At 37.8% G+C, this 23,219-nt stretch overlaps 1 protein-coding gene across 1 annotated transcript in view; it reads right to left on the bottom strand.

The window, feature by feature from the left end:
• LOC107584827 (unconventional myosin-X-like) overlaps positions 1-23,219 on the bottom strand; it is a 64,987-nt gene that overhangs the window by 26,267 nt on the left and 15,501 nt on the right. Inside the window, exons 2-3 of the mRNA XM_016271593.1 lie at positions 17,220-17,318; positions 2,187-2,345 (exon numbers count right to left, since the gene is read on the bottom strand). Of these exons, the coding sequence (XP_016127079.1) occupies positions 2,187-2,345; positions 17,220-17,318 (258 nt within the window). The remainder of the gene's footprint in view (positions 1-2,186; positions 2,346-17,219; positions 17,319-23,219) is intronic.

Here is a 23,219-nt window from a genome sequence, read left to right as displayed (position 1 = left end):
CAGTCTGCTCTGATTGGCCAGCTGACCCAGTGCATTGTGATTGGCCGAACACCACAAGCATGCGTCGGAAATATAACGCCCCTTACCATAATCATTTCCACTTTCAAAGTAAATATCAAGACAGTTAATAATGTTGTTAGTTTTACCATCAGTTCAAGCTCAAAAGGGCAACAGAGTCAGTGATGATGACACAGTGATGATGCAGTACACAGGTCGCGGTTACATAGCTGACATGCTATGATTTCTGACAGGCAGTTCACTCTCCTGTGATGTGACCCTGTTCCCCTCACACACACACACACGCCGCGTTACTCTGCGCTGCGCAAAACTCTGCATTTGAACAGTCAATAGCAAATACTTAAATTAATAACAAAACATACTTACAGTCGCTGATTCAGAAGCGCCAGATTGTCATAGCAAAGTCGGAATTTACCTTTTTTTTTTTTTTTTGAAATAGCCTTGGTGCACAGCCAGCCTTGTACTCTTCTAGGTTCAAAGAACTGGCATCCATAAAATGCGTTGCACAAATTCGAACATCTGGGTTGTGCTGTTCTGTTGTAAATAAATCTTAACCAATGATTCCTAATTGCATCTACTTCCGGAAGGCCAAATAAAGTGCTTTTGCTTTCGCACTGAAACACACAGCGTCTCCCTGACATGGCTGCATCAACACTACCCTACTGTTGTTCCTGAAACCACGCCTTCTTTCTTTGCTTGCACATTTGGGCGGCATTATGCTAATATTTCCACATAGTGATGTAGATATGTGGGGGCGTGTTAGAACAAGGCGTTTTAGGTAGGCGTGGTTGACTCTTAACTTTTATAAAGAATATCTCTTTGGATTTGAGACTTTAGTCTTTGCAACTTTACAGATCTTCTTTATGCACCAAGAGCTTGTAACACTCCAAAGAGAAAGGAAAACTTGAAATCACATCATATGACCCCTTTAAAGAAAAATATTCTATACATATTGTTAACTCAAGGGGGCATGTGAATACGTGCAACCACACATGCCTACATATTTCGCTGCGCAAAACTGAAGTAGTAAAGGCAACACAATGGAAAAAGGCAATATTGGATAAATGGTTATCAGAGAGTGAATCCGTGGGTGAATGTATTCAAATTCTGAATGGGTTATAGCCTAGAAAGCGAGCAAAGAGCGCTCCCCCTGATAATAATTAAAAGGCATCTCAGTTCTTTGCGATCTCATACATTTTTGTTATAATCAATAAAGCTCTACACTACTGCACAATTAATCACTTATTTACATTGTGTGTACATTTTGTTTGCTCTAATGAGGATTCGTGAGCGTGCACAACTCAGAAAAACTGAACAAAACATGAGTGGATTCTAACTTAAACACCTCTAATTGGCCATTGCGTTCACGAAATCAACAGATATGTCTGTGATTGGCTACAAGAAACCGGTGTTTTCTGCCGCGAGACAGGCTGCGCTCCAGACTTTGCTCCCACAGCAAGTCGACACGTTAATTTTTTTAAATAAAAACTTGACAAGTTGTGCACTGAGGTAGACCTGCTATTTATTTTTATGCCTGACGAAAAACGTGCGCATTTAAAGATTCAGTGTGTGTTTTTGTTTTGTCATCTTAATTTGTTAATTATTTAAGTGAAAAATATTTAGTGTCGGCCTATTTATTTTATTCTTTTTATTTATATTATTTTATTCTGTTTTTATTTGTTTGCAGAAGTGCTGCAGGTGTGTGATAATTCAGACATGTGTGAATTCAGGTTCTGTTGTTCTGTATCCTGCTGTTATATAAAAATTATATATATATATATATATATATATATATATATATATATATATATTAATGGGTAACAGACACTCATCCATTCTATTATTTATTTAATACTAATTTAATATTCTAATCTTATCAGTTAACAGTTAATTTTCGGATAATGAGTGGCGGTTGTCAGTCGGGGAAATTAACCGAAATGTGCATCCCTAGAGTAGACAGATGAAAGCAGAAAAAATATCATATGGCTTAACAATAACATTATAGGGAACTTCAATGTGGTTTAGATTAAGATATCTAAGATGTCTTAACGGTTTTTAAGAGGACAGGACAAACCTAAAGAGATTTGTAGCAAAGTTGTAGCATACAATAATAACCCTGATAAGGTCTCAAGGACATTCGTGCGGTCAAGCGTCTGTAAGATTCTTACATAGATGTTGTCTTTCTGGTATCGCTGATGAAGGTTGTGCATGATGGCGGCCTCATGGAGCTCTGCCAGGGTGGACATGTCCTCCACTCCATCAATGCTGCTCTGGTGCATGGGGGACACCTTCTCCCTGTTCACCTCCGCCTGCTGCAGGTACACCGCCTGAAAGACAGAAACAGACAGAGTAGGCTTAACAAAATAACATAGCTTCCACGCACACCAGCCTGCTGATACACACACAGATGCATGAGTAGTAAATCACAAAATGGGAGAGGATCCTTCCTGGGCCATTTTAAGGGAATGCCTACAGTTGAATAATGCATTAGTCAGACAGCAGGGTTCCCGCTTTTCTGTTCTGTGGAGTTTCAGCATGCTGAGGCCTTTTCTTTACCCTTTATACCCACCAGGCACTTCTTGACAAAAACACCAGACGTTTTACCAAGTAGAGAGTACAGTCTGACCTATTTAAACTCAGCAAAAAGGAAACTCTTAATAATGCAGGAGTTAACATTAAACATGTTTTTGCATGTGTAATATGTAGCTTATAAATGTCAGTGTTTATATTAACGGGATAGCCATTGAATTCCATAGTATTTTTTTTTTCCATACTGGAAATAGAAGTCATATGGAAGTCAATGGCTACTGTCAACTGTTTGGTTACCAACATTCTTCAAAATATATTTTTTTGTGTTTAACAGCTGAAAGAAATTCATACATGTTTGAAACAACTTGAAGGTGAGTAAATGATGACAGAATTTTCATTTTTGGGCGAACTATCTCTTTACAATTTTACAATAGGCAGTATGCACAATATAGAAGAAAAGATCTGCCACTGCTTCCTTTACAATGTGACTTTAGTATTAAGAGACAACTATAATTAAGTCATCTGTATGTTGATTTTCTCAAAAATGAGGGTCTGAGGGTTTGATAAGGGTCATACATTTTGTTTGCAATTTGGTGATGCTATTGCTGCAGAAATTACACACTTCAGATTTAATATCCATGTAAATTACATGAACTTTGATAAAAGGTTCTTTGCTTTATTTGAGTGGACAGAACAAAAGGAGGAGACATTCTCTCTCGTGTTGCCCACTGCCACAGCCTAGTTCATGAAGAGAGAGCTGAGAATCTGATAGATTAAAAATCAATACAGCCACTAAAGCCGCGTTTCCACCGAAATTACCAGGAACAGTTGTACCAGGAACTCCCCCCCCACAGACCTGTTGGTGTCTGCGTTTCCATCGCAGTCTAAAGTACCGAGAAGAATAGGCAAATAGTCTGGTGACGTAGGTCTGCGTGCAAATTTCGGACTTGCATCCTCGGTAGTTCGGACTTGGCGAGTTCGACTCAGGAGTGTGAACTCCCGCAGACGGGAGGACGCAAGTCTGGTAATTCTGCAAACAGCAGCGTACTTGATAACATCACTCAGCTCACCTTGGCTACTGCAATTTTCCTCACTGTATTTACAATAAGACGAAATATATCAAACACCACTGCCCCTTTTCGTTTTCATTTAAATATATTAATAGCCACAGAAATGTTCAGGGAACGTACATGGCCTACATTATAATGAAATGAAATATTATATCAAATATTGCCTGTTTTAATTTTAATTTTAACATATTAATAGATTAATAGAATAAAGACCAAAGATTACCTGTTAAGATTTACCCAAAACGAATTATATCTTATGTTTATCCACTACAGAGACATCAGAGCCAGTGGCAAATGTCAGAAGGACTAAGCTAAGTTGAGGCTGCTCTCATCGGGATACATGAGCACTGAGTGCCGGCTGATCGCGTGGAGCTCCCGTCTCCAGAAATAGGCGAAGCACATTTTTAAATAGAAAAATATATATTAAATATATATATAAAAAAAATTATAAATAAACTGCAGATTTGAGTTTTAAACAACTACATTCTCGCCCGAAATACTTTAAAAAATAAATTTCATGACACAATAACAGCGTGAACTCAACCAATCAGCATGTTCAGCACTCAAGTCCTGCCCCCGAAAGTTCCGGACCTTTGAAAAAGTACTACCTCGCGGGCAGGGACTTTCTGAGGGGCAATTTTTTTACCCGGAACTTTAATTTATAGATCCTGGTTGCTGCGGTGGAAACACACCGAAAAACACACTCAAAGTCCATAGTTCCTGGGGAAAAGTCCCTGTAGTGGAAACGTGGCTTAATGTGTGTGTGTGTGTGTGACGTTTACTTCAGGTATGGATTTATGAGCTGTTTCTATTCAAACCCATTAAATCAGCCACAATTATTTTAAGTGCACACACATGTACATATATCCCAGCACTGGAGGGCAAGACAGAGAGAGAATTATGTTCGCCTTTGTTACATGCTGTTAAATTGGGGTTGACAGACTGAAGAGAAGGAAAGATCAAAGTTTATGAACTGAGACAAGTTGCTGCTAATCAATACAACTGACGGTAATGACATTGACCTTCCAGAATCCTGATCAGAATCAAACCTTATTTAGAAATATAAAGAAACAAACCTGATTTCGAATGAAGTAACGCATAATTTTGGTGTATTTGAGTGTGTGTTTCGAAGAGAGAGCGCAGAATTAAGAGACATAATATACTGTCAAATCTCTTTATCACTTGTGTATGCTTTAGATAATTAGCTAGTATTCATACCTTTGTGTTTGTATAAGTGTCTGTCTGATCATATAACTTGATGCTTATCTAACATAACATTTGAAGGCCATTTCTAACGTTCAGTCAAAGCTACTGAAGACCTGAAATATAGCACTAAAGTCTACTACTCACAACTTTTACTTTACTTTATGGTAAGTTTTTTGACGTTTCTTGACAGTAACTATCATACATAACTGCATAACTAAGTTTAAGGACGGGAAAAATGGTCAGCGTGCTTTTTGGGCGTAATGTGCAATAAACCAATCAGAGTCTCATCTCCCAATCCCTTTAGTTGCGCTCGCGCCATGGCAGATTCGCTATTTACACGGTGGAATTTACAAGCAGAAAAACTGAACGCTTCTCTAGCGAGGAAACGGATATGCTCGTACACGTAATTCTGATACATGCAATGACTAACCATTATGACATGTACACTGTAAAAAATAATCCGTAAAATTTACGGTAAAAAACCGGCAGCTGTGGTTACCAGAATTTTACCGTAAAAAATACGGTAGCAACGTTTAAGGTTTTACGGTTTTAACTTAAATTTACAGTTATATACCGTAATTTCATTAACTGATATAATGTTAATATACCAACCTATTGAAGTACTGAAATCTGTTTTGCACCTTTGTAATACACTGATAACCACCAAACGCAGGTGGTGATGAGAAAGTCACATGATGAACCAAAGCCCATCACAAGCAGCTTTTAAATAATAACATATATAGAAGGTGCACAGAGTCATACACACAAACACTAAACACCATCATGGTAACACACATGAAACTGAAATAATGCAATAAACATTCATTTAACAACATTAGGTGTAATACACAACCCTAATATACAAAACTGATAAGAAAAAACTAAGAAGAAACAGTTATTTCAACAAAAAAACATCAAATTTGAAATGTAACGCAGGGAATTATGGGAATGTCAATTTACGGTTATTCACTGTAAATTATACGGTCTTTTTCACTTCCAAAAACGGTATACTACCGTAAAATTAATGTCCAATACATGTAATGTCCAATACAGTTTTTCACCGTATATAGTAGGGGAATTTACCATTAACAATTTAACAGGTTTTTACTGTAGCATTTTTACAGTCTTTTACCGTTAAATTCACAGTCATTTTTTACAGTGTAGGCATTTTTATATTTATGTACACGATAATAATTTCAACACGCCAGCAATGCACCTTAACACACCTCGTTTTCAGACCAGCACGCCCATAGGCGCACAAATGGGCGCAAATTCATTTGCTATTTAAACAACGTGGTGCAGGACATGAAAATGATAACTGCGTCGGGCTGAAACTAGCAAAAAACACTTGCGTCGCACCTGGCGCCGCATTGTGCCGGGTGTATGATAGAGCCCATAAATTGAGCCATTGACCAAAAAAAACCTGGTCTAAAGTCTGGTGCAATATTTTTTCTTTGCGCCTATAAGCGGGTGCACAACATGCGTACACTTTGCTTACTATACACACAGGGATGCACAGCAGCACACAAACATTTTTAAAAATTATTTTTTGCAAATTAAATAGCAAACCCGCCATAGCGCGAGCGCAACTGGCTTTTGAAGGGGATGGGAGATGAGACTCTGATTGGTTTATGGCACGTTACGCCCAAAACACACCCATTACTCATTAAGAGAATAGGGACAACCCTTTTAGACTATGCGCCCGGCGTGCCGACCATTTTTCCCGTCCTTAAACTAGCAAAAGTGGATTCGGACACGCCCTGAGTGCACCTGCGCCGTGCACTTTAGACCATGCACTTAAATATGGCCCAATGTGTGCAAAATGATAAAATGAAATGTTTCCAGTTCGAATAACCAAGAAAAATGTTTCTAAAACATAAAAAAACGGGATATTTTGAACATTCAGAGAACATTCAGAAATAAAGTTTTTATAACTTAATGGGAACATTGGAAAAACATTTTTAGAACACATTTTTGTTGGCTGGGCAGTATCTGATATGTATTGGACATGTATTGGTTGTATGTGTGTGTACCGACTTATTTTGGCGACAAAATTGTACCCAGAAGTGAACTAAACCTGACAAAATCTCTTAAAACCTCCTTTTCAGGTCATCCTCATTTGTAAAAATGGTATTAAAAAAAAGTAAAAGTGTGTGTGTGTGTGTGTTTTGTTGTGATTCTGTGATGATTGTAAGTCCCGTCACGAATTAAAATGCGGCCCACCATGGTGAACCCAATTTAAAAAATAACTTTCAGTTTTACAATTCATTTTAGTTTTTACATTAATTAAAAAATGTACTAAACAAATATAAGCTATAATATTTTTGTTATGTAAAATAATTTAGTTTTTCATATATTATTTTCAGACATGAGCAGACCTGTACTCGCGTAATTAATGTTACGCATTTAACTGAACACTTACAAGCGCGCACTTTGGCAGAATTCAATTCAGCCATTAGTTCGGTAAAATTGAGCATCAGAATGGGCACATTTGTTATTAAGGGAGAAAAATGAAATGTGGAAAATGCCAGCGAAGGAACACATACAAACAAGAGTAGTCGCAGCAGTGAAGGAAGGTAGGAGAGTGCTGGACTTTCGGCATCAACTTTCGGTTTGCCCCGCCACTCACTTGAAGATGTTCAGGCTAGAGCCCTGCACGGGCCTCAAATATATGACGTTCAGGCCCTAGCCCGGCCCTTGTCCAACAGCTTATCAGAATTACCGGCCCGAGTCCGACCCGAGCCCGTCTTTTTTTCCCCTTCTCCCAAAACAGCTTATACTACTGTTTCAGCTATATTAAAATAGTTCAGTTTTGTATGTAATGGCAATGTGATTATATTTCGTTTCGTTTTTTTATTAAGTTAATTTAGAAAAACGTTTGGAGCATTTTTTTTTTTTAAGTAACGACCAAGCGGCCAGTGACAGACAGTGAGCTGATAGCCTATGTTTGATCAATTTAGCCTTCTCAAATCCTCACGACTTGTCTAAAATAAAATCTATAGATATAAAACAGTTCAAGCATATAACAATGTTTTAACGTTAAGCCTAGATAAATGTGCGCTATATCCAATCGTTTGTGCGGAGAGTGTAAGCTAAAGCATGCTTTGCAGGACATTGAGGCGCCAGCACGATCACTTGCATTTTTTTCAGTGGATACGCCATCATTTTTACTCATAAAGGTAAGAGTAATACATCACTCGTAACTGTAAAGGGTCTACTTTTATTTGTGTGCACTCACAATATCAACGAAATAAAACAAATCAAAAACAAAAACTCTTTCATTATAATCATAATCCGTAAAAATGCACTTCTCTCTAAAGGCGCGTCTGAGGAGATGGCGAGTCAGGATCGGCAACTTCATCCTTGCGACACCGACTCAGAAAACACTAGTTTATTAATAAATAATTTAAATATCTCCTTACTATTTCCCCCTAACACATTCATGGTAATTACTGTAGCGTCTGGACCAATCAAACACACAATATATATTTTGTTAACTATATTTAACAAATACTCTATAACACCCCTCAGTTAACAAGCCATATGAGGACTTTTACCGGTGCTTTGCGGCAAGCTTTAGCCTATTGCGTGCAGAACTGTTCAGCTGAGCTGACGGCACGCTCTCTGCTGCTGGACACTAAACACCGTCGAGCCGCTCTTGACAGTCGCGGCAGCACGGTCTCGTGTTGTTTCCACCTGTGCCATGCGGCAATTTTATTTATTTTTTCATCACTAATTGATGGATGTCTAAAATATAAAAATAAGGAGAAGCCTAAAACAAGCCCGATGCCCGGCCCGCGTCTGAACTATGAAATGCAGGGCTCTAGTTCAGGCAAAAGGAAACACCCATACTATGCAGCAATCATCCTTAATTGCAGAAATGTGGCAAAACATCTCTGGAGAGAACCTCAGATTATTACATTCGAAAGTGCTTTCCATAGCCTATTTGGATCAACATAGGCTACATTTGTGAACGCACATTTTCTGCAATGTCGCCCGTCAAGTCATGCTTCCGTGCGCATCTTACAGACTGCAACTTACAATCGCAACTTCATTGTGCTGTTACTCCTTTCGAGCCGAATTTCACAAAATTGGTCAGCTCCCGACAGCATCAGGTGTTTTAATAATGGTGAGTATAATTATTTATTTATTTATGTTAATGAATGTAATCGATTAGATATCATAATATTTAGGCTATAATAGGCTATTATAAATCTGTTTGGTTTGTATTGGTGACATAATATGTAAATGATATGCGTGCGGCCTGTGAGACTTGCACTTGGACCATAGTGCGGCCCAGTGGAAAAAAAGGTTGAGAACCACTGGTTTAGACGCTGAAAAGAGAAGATGAGGAGGTCTTCATACTCCATTTTCTCCACACACACACACAAACACAAACACAAACACACACAAGCACACAGCCGCTCCATCTCTCTCCCCTCAGTGCATGGATATTCCTGCAAATCTGTTTGATGTTTGAAGCTGCTTTGCATGATTCAGATGAAAGCTGAAAAAAGACCATGAGAGAGAAAGACTATAAGCACCAGTGACCTACATTCACACGTATAGAGAAATAAAAGTGCAACAGAATGTGGGGGTCCAGAGATGCATGTTTAAATTTCAACTAAAAGCAAGGCCCACATGGAGTGAGACACTGAAAAACAGTGAGATGTGACATAATGGTTAAAGACATCTGTCTGTCTATGCATTCAGACCAAAAGTGATATCTAAGAAGTAATAAAAGAACATGTCCTGTGTGAATAACCCCTGAGTCTACCTTTAGTCTGATGACCAGCTGGATTGCTGGGGACTGTAGGCCAGTGATGTGTATTTATCTTAAATAGAAAATTTTCTTACATTAGAAATATCTATACTGTCATTTGTAATCAGTTTAATGCATCCTTGGTGAATATAATTAATTATGTCTTTTGAAAAAAATTTTTACTAACTGCAAGCTTTTAAAAGGCTAGTTAGTGTGTGTGTATGTCATTAAATGCAATAAACTATTAACATATTCAACATATTAACATATTTATTTGATTGATGGCCATTAATTAAGCATGATTCAATCATTTTTCATTTTCATCTCATCCACTGAGCTTAGATTCAGCATATTTTACTAACTGCAAGCTTTTAAAAGGCTAGTTAGTGTGTGTGTGTGTATGTCATTAAATGCAATAAACTATTAACATATTCAACATATTAACATATTTATTTGATTGATGGCCATTAATTAAGCATGATTCAATCATTTTTCATTTTCATCTCATCCACTGAGCTTAGATTCAGCATCTGCTGATGTTTCTCAGTGTGAAGTGAATTAGAAATAACTTTCACATACATGACGACACACAGCAAGGCCATCTCAGGAGGGGGTGGGTGAGATGCCTTCGAGCGCTGTAGCTCAGAGTTGCATGTGAACTCTTATAGTTAACTTCTGTAATTAAGGTCACAGCCTCAGAGTTCTTAAATCCTATAACAAACCTGTGAACGCTTTAGGTGAACTTGCACACACATGCACACTGAAGCACTGAAGCAGAAGACTCACCTCAGCGTGAATGGTAGGAAGGAGATACTCACTGACCAATGCTCCGGAGGGCACACACACAAATACACACCCACCAAAAAAAGAACCCACCTACATTTTTTTCCGGCTGATACAGAGGAATATGGGAAAACACACCAGATTTACTGATAGAGTATACTGACAAAATATACAATCACATTGACTTGAAATTAAATTCAACCTGAAAGGACAAGGCCAAAATTATGACCACCGACATTATAAGTGACCTTTTTCACATCCTCAAATTCAGCCTGAAAGGACAAGGTTGACAATGCAATCTTATACGATGGAATCAACACAATAAAGCCCTGTGACAAAGTCAGAAGAACCCTGCTAGCATTACTACACTACAAAAACATTTTATACCATTTTAAGTCATGACATTTATGATATTTATGACATTTTAAGTCATGAGAAGGTTATGATAGCACATTTACCCTATTTTTTTAAAGGAATAGTTCACCCAAAAATGTCAATTTGCTGAAAATGTACTCACCCACAGGCCATTCAACATGTGAGTGGGTTGGTTTCTTCTAATGAATCCTCTGCAGTGAATGGGTGCCATGAGAATGAGAGCTCAAACAGCTGATAAAAACATCACAAAAATCCACAAGTAATCCAAACAACTCTACACTCTTAAAAATAAAGGTGCTTCACGATGCCATAGAAGAACCTTTTTGTCTAAATGGTTCCATAAAGAACCTTTAACATCTGAAGAAGTTTTAACATTTAACATTCTTTGTGGTGAAAGAAGGTTCTTCAGATTTAAAAAGGTAAGAAAGAGATGGTTCTTTAAAGAACCTTTGACTGAATGGTTCTTTGTGGAACCAAAAAGGGTTCTTCTATGGCATCGCTTGAAGAACCTTTTGAAGCACCTTTATTTTTAAGAGTGTAGTCCATCAATTAACGTCTTGTGAAGCAAAAATCTGTGTGTTTGTAATAAACAAATTCATCATTAAGATGTTGCTTCTGGCTAAAATATAAGTCCTCTATCCATAATATTGCTTTCTCCAGTGAAAAAGTTGCCTTATCGGGAGAGCAATCTGCACAGATCAATCACCATTTACAAGTGAAAATACAAATACACACCTTTTCACTTCAAAAATGTTAACTGATGGACTGGAGTCGTGTGAATTACTTGTGGATTATTGTGATGTTTTTATCAGCTGTCTGAACTCTCATTCTGATGGCATCATTCACTTGCTGATTGATGAGCAAGTGATATAATGCTACATTTCTCCAAATCAGTTACAATATAGAAACAAACTCATTTACATCTTGTATGTCCTGATGTTGAATACATTTTCAGCTAATTAAAATTTTGGGGGGGGGGACTACTCCTTTAATATACTTTTGTATTATACATGTTTTTTTATTATGTTCATTTTTATGCAACATTTTTAATGTATTCATGTTGTTAGCAGAAATGTAGCAGGTTGCATCTGGTTGAGTTTTAATTTTGGTTACATTTGTATATCTTAGTTGTTGTTTCTAGTAAATTTTTAAAATGTTTAAAGTCACATGTACAATCCACACAAGCATGCATGCACAGCATGCATCCTGTTCCAGTAACTCGGTCAGAACCACTGCAAGAATGGGGTCACACCAACCCTTAACTAAATTATTAAAGGGGTCATATGATGCGATTTTCCTTTCTCTTTGGAGTGTTACAAGCTGATTGTGCATAGATAAGATCCCTGAAGTTGCAAAGCCTAAAGTCTCAAAACCAAAGAAATATTCTTTATCAACGTTAAGACTCTGCCACGCCCCCCTAAAACGGCTCGTTCTAACACGCCCCCACATATCTACCTCATTATGTGGAAATATTAGCATAATGCGCCCAAATGTGGACGCAAAGAAAGGCGGCGTGATTTCAGTAACCGCAGTTAGTGTTGAAGCAGCCATGTCAGGGAGCCGCTGTGTGTTTCTAGGCGAAAGCAAAAGCACTTTATTTGGCCTTCCGAAAGTAGATGCATTTAGGAATCTTTAAGATTACTTACAACAGAACAGCAATGCATTTTATGGACGACCGTTTCGTGAACCTAGGAGAGGAGGTAATTCTGACTTTGCTATGACAATCTGGCGCTTCTGAATAAGCTACTGTTTTGTTATTAGTTTAAGTATTTGCTATTGACTGTTCAAATGCGGAGTTTTGCGCACTGTGTGTGTGTGTGTGTGTGCACACTTAAAAAATCACTTTTTTATTGTGTGCACTCACAATATCAACAAAACGTTGTGCTTTTATAAAATAAAGGAATCAAACATGATGCGCTTTCTGCCGTCTTGTCTTGAACAGGAGCGCTTCACAAAAATGAACCGAAACTCAGTGAATGCATGCCTCACAGACATGATAAATATATCTATAGAAAGCTTTAAATTACTACTTAACGAAAAAAAAAAAAAAAAACAATATAATAATTTCATTATAATCATAATCCGTAAAATGGAAGCTTAGGCCTATCTCTAAAGGTGCGTCTAATGAGGAGATGGCGAGTAAGGATCGGCAACTTCATCCTTGCGACACCAACTCAGAAAACACAAAATGATTAGTAAATAATTCAAATATTTCCTTACTATTTCTCCCTGACATTCATGGTAATTACTTTTGCCGGTGCTTTGCGGCAAGCTTAAGCCTATTGCGTGCATTTGAACGCAGAACTTTTCAGCTGCACTGACGGCACGCACCATACATGCTGCTGTTGCCTCTTGACAGTCGCGTCAGCACGGTCTCGTGTTGTTTCCACTAGCACAGCAATTTTTTTTCATCACTAATTGATGGATGTCTAAAATATAAAAATATAAAAAGGCCTGACCCGCGTCTGATGTGAAAATTGACCCGAATCCCGGCCCGAGTGGTGTAAAAAAAGTTGGGGCCCGTTGGGCCTGGGCTAAAAATGCAGGGCTCTATCATTCATGCTCATCAAAACAGCAAAGTCCACTCAAAAATCGAGCCGACAGGAATCATCTATGTAGTATTGTTTCTGTTGCAATAGCCCTACTGTGCTGTAACATGGTGTGGTATATGGGCAACTCGTACCGCTGCCTTCTCATTCATTGATCTTCTAACCACTATGTTATGCTCACGTATTCTGATAATAATAGCTTTCTAAGACTAAACATTATCTGGATAATTGGTAAAAAAATTAAATAATATAAAATCTCTTAATAGCCCTACTGTTAGACTAGACTGAAAAACTAAAAAGCAATCTATTTCATTTTTAGGCATATCGTTATTTTTTATTTGTGCTATCATTAGTAATTTCTTTATTTGTTCTTATTTTATTACTAACTGCTTACTTGTCATTTTTTTTTATTCAATTCAAAGTTTGAAATCAAGCTATCTTGTGCTACTGCAACAATTACCCCACTGTAAAATAAAAAACACAGTGAGTGAGCAAAAATTTGTGAGATTTTAAAATGCATCTGATTACAGCGATGTGGATGTTGTATGAGCTCTGCAGTTCAGTACTCCAGTAAAGTCCAGTCCTGTCACATCACGTCACGTCACGTTTATTTATTTAGTACTTAAGCAGCTTTACAGTATTAAACATGAAAAACCAGAGTCAGTGTCGCTTTCAGTTAGAATTACAACTTGATTTTCTGTTATAAAGCAGCTCTCCAGTGTGGAGCTAGCTAATGATAAAATCTTTTTACTAGTGGGGGAAAAAAACATTTAATTAAAGTGATAGTTTGGTTTGCAGAGATCAAAGCTTGATCTAGCTCAGGACTGTTTTGATTATCATAATCCTATAAGTAATTTAAGAGATTGTTGTGAAATATTTTATCCAAAAATAATACGTCTTATCACTTAACCTTTTTTTTTCTTATCCATATGACTTACAAAAAGAGATTTTAGGCAGAATGATGTGTCAATTTAATGTCAAGCTCTCTGGTATTCAGGGCATGAACCATCAAGCTTGCCAGCACACAGGAAATATTAGGGACATGTAGACTTAGATAAAACCTAAAGGAGATTTTTCATGTGTTTTTGGAACCCACCTTGGATTCAGCTGTAAAACTGGACAGTCTGAATCATTTTAGGGATTCTGTTCATTTAGATGACAGCATTTTGCACATGCTTTTTGTTTTGTGTTATGACGGATTAGAAAATAAAACCCCTAGATTGGCCGTGTATTTAGTTCGATTTATTAGAAGCATTGTTTGTCGTAACAACATGCCTATTACTGTGTTTTTGAGTAATTTATATTGAAAGTGAAAGTACTGCCTGCCATAGTTTATTCACCCTTATGTTGTTTCAATGACTAGCTTTATTCTGTGAATCACAAAAGAATATATTTTGAAGAATGTTACAACAGTTTATGCCCATATAATGAAATTCATTGGACACTACTGGTTTTCACTGTATGGGATTTTTTATTTTCAAAATATCTTTTGTGTTCCACAGAATAAAGAAATACATACATGTTTGAAACAGCACGAGGATAAGAAAATTTTGGTGAACTGTTTCCTGAAATTTGTAACTTTTACGCCACTAGCATTACCAAATGTACTGTAATTGCAAAAATATTGTTTTTTTACAACACTCCCTCCATTTGTCTTTGGTTGGTCAAACAGAAGTCCCGCCCCAAACTTGGTTAAGTTAATGCTAATATATCAAGCGGGTCAAAATGCGTGAAATCAATTAACAAATTACTTTGCTGTCTCTGTATACTAAACTGGGATTGGATAAAGTATTAAGCATTAAGTTACTGCAATCTCAAATGCAGCGCCCACTGTATACAGATCACATGATCTTCCATTAGTAGACATCATTGCCCATTTGCATAAAGTTGATCAAGCATTTTGATCAAACCTGTTGCATTGCCAACAGCTCATGTCAACCCAAATCTCACTGAAATTAAATCACATTTGTCGCTGCAAAATTAAGTGGGAATTCCCCTTTAGTGATTTACAAAGACACTGGGAATCATTAAAAAATTATAATCATAAATCACTGAGTATAATTGTTAGTCAGCTGAAACTCTCATCTTTATGTCTGTTTGCATGTGCATCTCCATCAGAAAGACCTTAACATTTAATGACAAAGTCACACTTAAGAGTCATTCTAGATGACCAGTGTAGGACTTCAGCACAGTCCACCACTGGTCATATTAACCCAGTGGTCTGTCATTCTTTTATCTTTTATGTTTTGTTACCTTGTAGGGCTATATTGCAATTTAATTTGTCTATACTGCTCACTATTGCAAAATAGTCTTAAAACCAACATGAAAAAGAATGGTGATGAAATTGTGGATTGTGATCTTGCCTGAAAAAAGCTGTGATATGATATTATTGCCATCTTGCCCACCCCTACCAAGCACACACAAGAATGAACATATATGCACCACACACATATGTTTGTAGACAAAAACACAAATGCAAACAGGCTTCCTGTATGCATCTGTACATCCAGATAACCCTTCCCTGCTGTGCAGTCTCTCTCTCTGAGCTGAATCCAGGCCAGCACAGCTGTTATTATTAGCCTGACATCCCAGCTCTGCCAGCTCCAACAACCCACAGTCATCACAAACTACTTACCTCTATCAGCACTGTGTGTGTGGTTGTGTGGGAGTTTAACTGCTAATACAACAATTTGATTACAATTAAACCTTGAAACAGAGGCAGTTCTGCTCACTGAATTGTAGGGAAATGTAATAGACACTAAAAGGTTGGTGAACAGACTACAAAACATTGACAAAACTATTTAGAAACTATTTAAAACTCTCTGAGGTGTGTTTTACATGAGATAATATAATCGACATTTTCCATTTTGAGATTTCGGAATAGTGCCACGTACAGGGAATACAACGAAAGACCAGTGGGATATTTATGAAGAAAATACATTTGCTCACAGCCACGAGAATGGCAAAACAGCTATCAAACAAGTAACTTTTGGTTGTTTGCAAACTTTTGAGAGTGATTTGCAATTATGATATATTTACTCAACAAACTAAGATAAAATTTAAAGTGTGCTGAATTGAGACATCTCAAAAGATGGCTACTGCTTTCAGTCCCTGATGCAGTTCATGGCAGGTTAACTGTACTTTCACTATTGCAAAGTCCAAATAGGTTACCATATATAATAGTCATGACACAAAGAGGAGCTAATAATTTTATTTCTATATTGAGATGACAGAATGAGGCACATATTAAAACTATGCACAGACCCTCAGAGGTCTTTCTTCAGTGTTCAGTGCAAATTAAAGCTTTAACTGGACCACCTTGCAATCCTGTGTGAAACTGATATGACAATACAACAGAAATTGTTCAGTCTCTAAATTACATTGTTCCATGTGCAGTTATACCAGCTGGTTATAAGCAATGGCTTGTTGGGTATCGTACGAAAGGTCTGATACAGTTTTCTCCAGCTGCATCACCTTTCAAAGGATACCCTGTTACCATGACAGCGTATGTTAGTGGATATCTCTGCACTAAAAGAAGAGTGTTCTCTCTATTCTACTGTCTCTCTTTCGATTATGTATTTTTTTCTGTGATTATTTCTCTGCATATATCACATTGCACCAGAACAGGCCAAAAGCTCATGTAGACTGGTGGAGTGCATTATGGTCAGTTATATGATATTGTGTCTTTCACATGGACATTTATGGGAGGGTGAATGCATTGATTTAGCCTCAGACGTGCAGATGGCCGACATACACACACAAACATGCATATGCTCACACACAGCTCCTCAGCCCTGTTATGATGACATTCAGAGCACAATATCAACCCAGCGTAATCTCTGACTCACACAACACCCATTCAGCCATAAAGGGCAACATCTGTGTGTTTGCGTGTGTGTGTGTTTATGAAAGATTGCTGAGTCTTACCTCCCCGTAATCGGTGGTGAGCACCAGGGTTCCATCTCCACAAGAGTTCACTGTAGACGGAACCAGCTGATCTTTATGATTCACCCACACTCGAGAACCCTGCAAAACACACAAAAGCAGTCAGACACAAATCAGCACAATCCCAGATTATATTTCCCAGTTGCTTGTAAGAGCCACAGAACAATAAAACACAACAATAAAACACAAAATCTTCATGTAGTCATTCACTGTCGAAATGTATGACTTTCAGGGTGACCTGTGGGTGGCTTTTCATTTACAAACACTCATAGATGCCCACACACAAAGCTTAGACACAAAAGATTGTTTTAGTAAATCCTACACCAACTTTAAAAAATTGTTTAAAGTAAATCCTACACCGTTTTTTTTTTCAGTGTACTGTACAGTGTTATTTACACTTAAAAAAAATACATGACCAAAAGAATGTTTAAAACCTTCTAAATGTATACTTCAAAGATCATCTCACCATCAGACTGGACAAGGCATAGGCATAGAATGACCCAACTACATTTCTCACACAGTATAACAGAATTAAAGGTACAATATGTAAGTTTTCACGAGGGCGTGTATTCAAAACAAACAAAGAAACAAAGGTGTAGTTTGATGATGCCGTGACTGAGTGTGGAATCATGGGAGTTGTCGTCTTCATCCACACAGCCAACGCAATCCGACGGGACTCAGGCAGAAATCATGTTCATGGATGAGCTAATGTATTAAAGATTTATTAACATTGTAGTATGAAGCAGAGTGAGGCGGAAAGCCGTCGAAGCGAAACGAAGCTGCTGAAGCAATTGCTAATGAGAGACGAGAGTGACACACGGCTCAAAAGCAGCGGAGCTTTTATTATGCCACACTTTAGAGCTTCCGCTCCTTCCGGTCATGCATATGTGGGGTAAAGCAGCGCTGTTTTATCATACTAGATACATTTGAAAGTTCTGTTATAATGCTACTCAGTGCGGTCGTCACCTGTCTATTAAAACACACAACATATTAAAGTGTCTTTGGTGTTTCCATGTTTTCTACAAAACAAAACCGGAAATCGAGGGGTTATGACGTCATTGGCAGGCGACACAATGACACTATAGACACGGTCCGTGTCACTAGTTAAAATTGCTTATTTCTCTGGATTTAAGCATTCTTTGAAACATTTGGGATAATGTAAGTACACAAGTCAGCAAAATATATAACACTGTTCTAGTGGTTTTTGGATATTTTAATTTAAAAATCTTACATATTGTACCTTTAAACAATCACAAATGAAGTATGAAAGGTTTTCAGACTAAGCAGATTTATCATGGGAGGTTTGTGCTTTACTGAATTTCCCCACATTATAATTTGTAAATGCAATAACACACAGCACAGTGGGCAATGATGTCATTTCGGATGTGTCCTCCTGCTCTTCTCCAGTAAAGTGCCATTCCATGTGAGCGCCGGACTGAATTATGGCCAGCTGTATGACTACTAATAATTGGGAAATGGATTGATAAGCCCTTAGCTTCAAAGAGGAAACTCAATACATAATCACCAGCTCCAACAGAAAATCACATATTACTTCCGGAGCATTAAATGACCCAGAAGACACATCCATTTACATTTCCAGTATTATTTTGTGACAACATTCTATTACTCACAGTATAAGAGGTCATTTGTCACAATGGTAACCTGCCAGAATTCACAAATATTATTCTACTTTATTAAAGGGGATTTTGAATAAGTGTTTGAAACCAACATAGAAAACCACTGCTAGACAACACAAGCATGTAATTGAAATTGAATCATTGGACATACATAAACTCACTCCTGCCCACAAACAAACAGAGAATAATTTGTGAATCCACCCCAAATCCAAAAACGAGTGTGAGTTTCCCAGACATGGACATTAGCCCTGCTGATTCTAAAGCAGATGACCTTCTCTACGACACATGAATTTCGAATTTCTGGACGATAAATAGGCAGACAGACAGGCAGATTGAGAGACAGACTGATGAACAGATAGAAGCTGTTCTTTGTCAACAGATGGTTGACTATGACGGGCCGTCCCACCTCCAGTCAGAGGAACTATAGTGGTGAAGACAAAAGACAGGCTGCTCTGCCCCTGGGTAAAGGAACCAAGCCATGCAGGCAGAAAAACACTCACAACAGACAGCTGAGCTATGCACACTTACACATTTCATTTCCATCAGAAGACATTAAAAGGAGAAACATCATGGAAAGCAAATTGGGGAAAAATATTCATTGTTCAATTCACAACACAAAACTCCCTCCACAGCCTATACAAACTATTTATTTAAACAAAAATGGGTTATTCAGAAATCAAATCATCACACCCATAACTAATATTACTGCCTATTCACAGAGACTATTATAACAAAGGTCATTTATATATAGACGGTACACTACCAAAAACAGCAATTGGTCTGGAAGAAACTGTGACAAGTGGAACAGAAGTAAAAATTTTTGGGGAAAAAATGCCATTGCGAATCTTCTAATACAAGTTTAATACAAGTCTTCTCACATTACATGTTTGGGAAGATGGTTGGCGCATGTTGCATCCTAAATGCACATTACATAGAAACCAAAACTCAGAGCAGATGTAGGGATGAGTTCGTATGGAATAGCATTTACTGTAAACCACGCCGCTCAAGACTTGGATGATAAGCTACATGCAGAGTAAATGAACACAGTGCCACGCCTCACTCTGGAACACACAGTGCATGCATTTATTCAATTAAATTGCTGTCGTCGCAATTTGATAATCGCACTAAGCCATATCGTGATTTCAGTTTTATTTCGATTGTGTGCATGGGAAGAAGTTCAGAAATGAAAAATGACTTTGATGTTTGACTTGTCTCTCTCTTAAGCGTTCTTCATGTTCTTATCAGGAACTCCTGGCTTTACACAGCTGCAGATAGCATCTCTAACAGGGATCAGGAGCTGCTAATTAGCACAGATGCAGAGGCTGTTGGTTTGTGCCGTTTGTGCCGATCTGAATGAACAAAACATTAATGAGAGCTCAGACCCTATATGGAGAGCAGGAGCGGGTAACCATGCATGAACACAACAGAGATGAAAGAATTCAACGTCTTCATCAACAGATAACTCTGCTATTGCTCTTGCACAGCTGTCATTAGAAAACGGCTTAGTTTGCTGAAAAATATAAAAGAAATATCCAACCACATGCATGTGAGGGAATAAGGAGAGCATGCTCTTACTGGAGAAGGTTACGCAAGAGGGTCTATATAAAAGATGCAGCCCCTAAGGAACTAGCAACATTAACGGCCTGACCACAGGGCTGCACGATTAATCAAAATAAACCCAGAATTGTGAAACGGACTAGCGCAATTATCAAATAGCAAAGGCTGCGATTTAATTAAATAAATACATGCACTGTATTGAAGCATGGCACTTTATTCTTATGAGCAGCTCATTATCCGCCACTGTTCTCAGCATTTCATAGCGACTCGGTTCTCAGTAAACGCTGCTTCCCACAAACGCCATCTGTGCATCTGCTCTGAGTTTGGGTTTGTTTTTTTGTTTTTTGGAATGCAAAATGCGCTAACATCTTCCCATACTTGTAATTTATACTATGTACTGTTTTTATTTTACAGTGAAATGTTGTTTTTATTTTGTTTTTATATTTTGTAATAAGAACTATTATTATTACTATTACTACTACTACTACTAATAATAATAATACTAATATTACTACTACTAATTATCAGGGGTGTGGACTCGAGTCATATGACTCGAGACTTGACTCGGACTCGAGTCCCAAATTTGATGCCTTGCGACTCGATATAATTAAAGGAAACTTGAGACTCGACTTAGAATTTGACAGCAATGACTCGAGACTTGACTTGGACTTGAGCCCTGTGACTCGGAAAGACTTTATGATCAGATCAAAGTTGTTATAGACGCATCCCTGCAGCATGCTTGCGCTTGACTGGCAATAAGCCAGAGACTGCGTTCAGGGAGCGCTGGATATATAGGCTAGTATAAATTAATGGAGTAATAGCATAACTTACGACAAAAGAACCGAGATAAGAAAAATTAAATTTGCATGATTTGTCTAGTAGCGATCTCCGTTCGTGAAAAGCGCTGCCCTGTCCGTTTGATCGCCGCCCAGCAGACACACAGAGCGGACATGAGAAACGAGAGGCGCAGCCACGATCACTTCACTGGTGCTCGCCTCATCATTACTGTGACCACTGCTGTTAAATATTCCTCACTTCTTCTGTTTGTCCGACACCGAGGTGCACCATGAGTGATGGAGCCACATCTCGGGCATCCCGCCACGACCCTCGCACTCTGCCAACTCGATGTGCTTTAATTTTGATTTTTATTTGTAATAAACATCTCTCTGAGACCTGTTTTTGTCAGATCTCCACTGTTTTTGTTCGATCAGTTACATATTTTAATTGCATGAGCATTTTATTTTATTTAAACCTCCATTAAGTTTAAAGTTAATCCATAATCGATATATAACCTATTATAACCTATATAACCTATTTTGGCACAATCCCTAAATTGAACTTGAGTAGTTTTACTAAGGGCACCCATCTCACATGAAATTGAACTATGTCAAACATATTCTACCTGCCTTCCTGATATAAATGACTATTAATTTGATATGGTAATTAATACTGAGACACTAAAGTGGGCAAAGAGCATTAATTACTTTTTTAAGACTTGAATCTTAAAGTTGAGGACTTGCAACTCGACTTGGACTTGCCTATCTTGACTCGGGACTTGACTTGGGACTTGTCTGTCTTGACTCGGGACTTGACTCGAGACTTGAATGCAAAGACTCGAGACTTACTTACAAAACAATGACTTGGTCCCACCTCTGCTAATTATTATTATTATTATTATATTATTTATTTTTTATTATTATTTTATAGCCATACAAATATATAATCACAAAAAAATTGCCCAAATTGTTAGCCTTACAATTTTTTCAATTTTTTACGATTTTTCTAATTAAATTGCATTTTAAAATGCAATCGCAATATTTATCAGGAAAATCTTCCACCACTATGTAAAATACAGCACAAAGATTCACTAAACCCATCAAGTAACTTTTATGTAAAGTCTGCACAACCTTGAAAAATCTCCCTGCACAGATACTTGCCATTATTAACTTCCATCTAATGACCAGTGTAATTCATCACCAGACAGCCTCTCAACCCATCAGTGGGGGAATTTACCAGTTCCACCAGACAATAACATTGACAATGAGAAACAGAGGTTGTGTGTGGATTGTGGAACAGTGCCTGAATGATTCTATGAAGATTAATATAGCATTAGGGAAGTGGCACACTTGGGAACGTGTTTATAATGCAGAATGGAAGCATATGTGTGGATATTATGAATCAAGCATGATACAGCTGGACAAAGAGACAGGGAAAGATACAAATGGCAAAAGAAAGAAGGAGAGTATTGACTGTAATGGGAAAATAAACCCACTAGCCCAGGAAAAATGCTGCATCCCATTACCCACCTCTACGGCCCTAAACATGCTGACATTTCAGTGTTCATCACTGGAGTCTCAGTTACTGCAACACGACCATTCTGAGATATTTCTGCTCCATTTCAGATATCACTCAGTTATTATGCCAACACTCTGCCCATCTTTCTGCCCTGTAGGGAGAATTTTAGCTGCTCAGATGCTCTGAAAAGCAGCTTCTGTCTGTATTGTTGGCACACTGTCCTGAAGACACAAATGACTATGATTCACCTGTGAATCCTTTCAGGATTTCATTCCTGCTGCTATGCACACTAAAACGAAGTCTGAAAGAATGCAAAAGCTAGTGTAATAACCACATTTAAATTTAATTTCTAGAATATTCCTAAATTACTTAACAGAAGAGAAATGTCTACAAGAATATCATTATGAACTTTTACTAGGTTTATCCTTCAAGCTTGGTTTCCCCTTTTAATTTCAAATACATTTTTACAGCTCAGACAGTTAATTTACAGGTC

The sequence above is a fragment of the Sinocyclocheilus grahami genome, unplaced genomic scaffold (assembly GCF_001515645.1).
Source record: "Sinocyclocheilus grahami isolate Dianchi unplaced genomic scaffold, SAMN03320097.WGS_v1.1 scaffold63.1, whole genome shotgun sequence".
Lineage (NCBI taxonomy): Eukaryota > Metazoa > Chordata > Actinopteri > Cypriniformes > Cyprinidae > Sinocyclocheilus > Sinocyclocheilus grahami.
The sequence above is the reverse complement of the archived record's forward strand: the minus strand, read 5'-3'. Positions and strand labels throughout refer to the sequence as shown.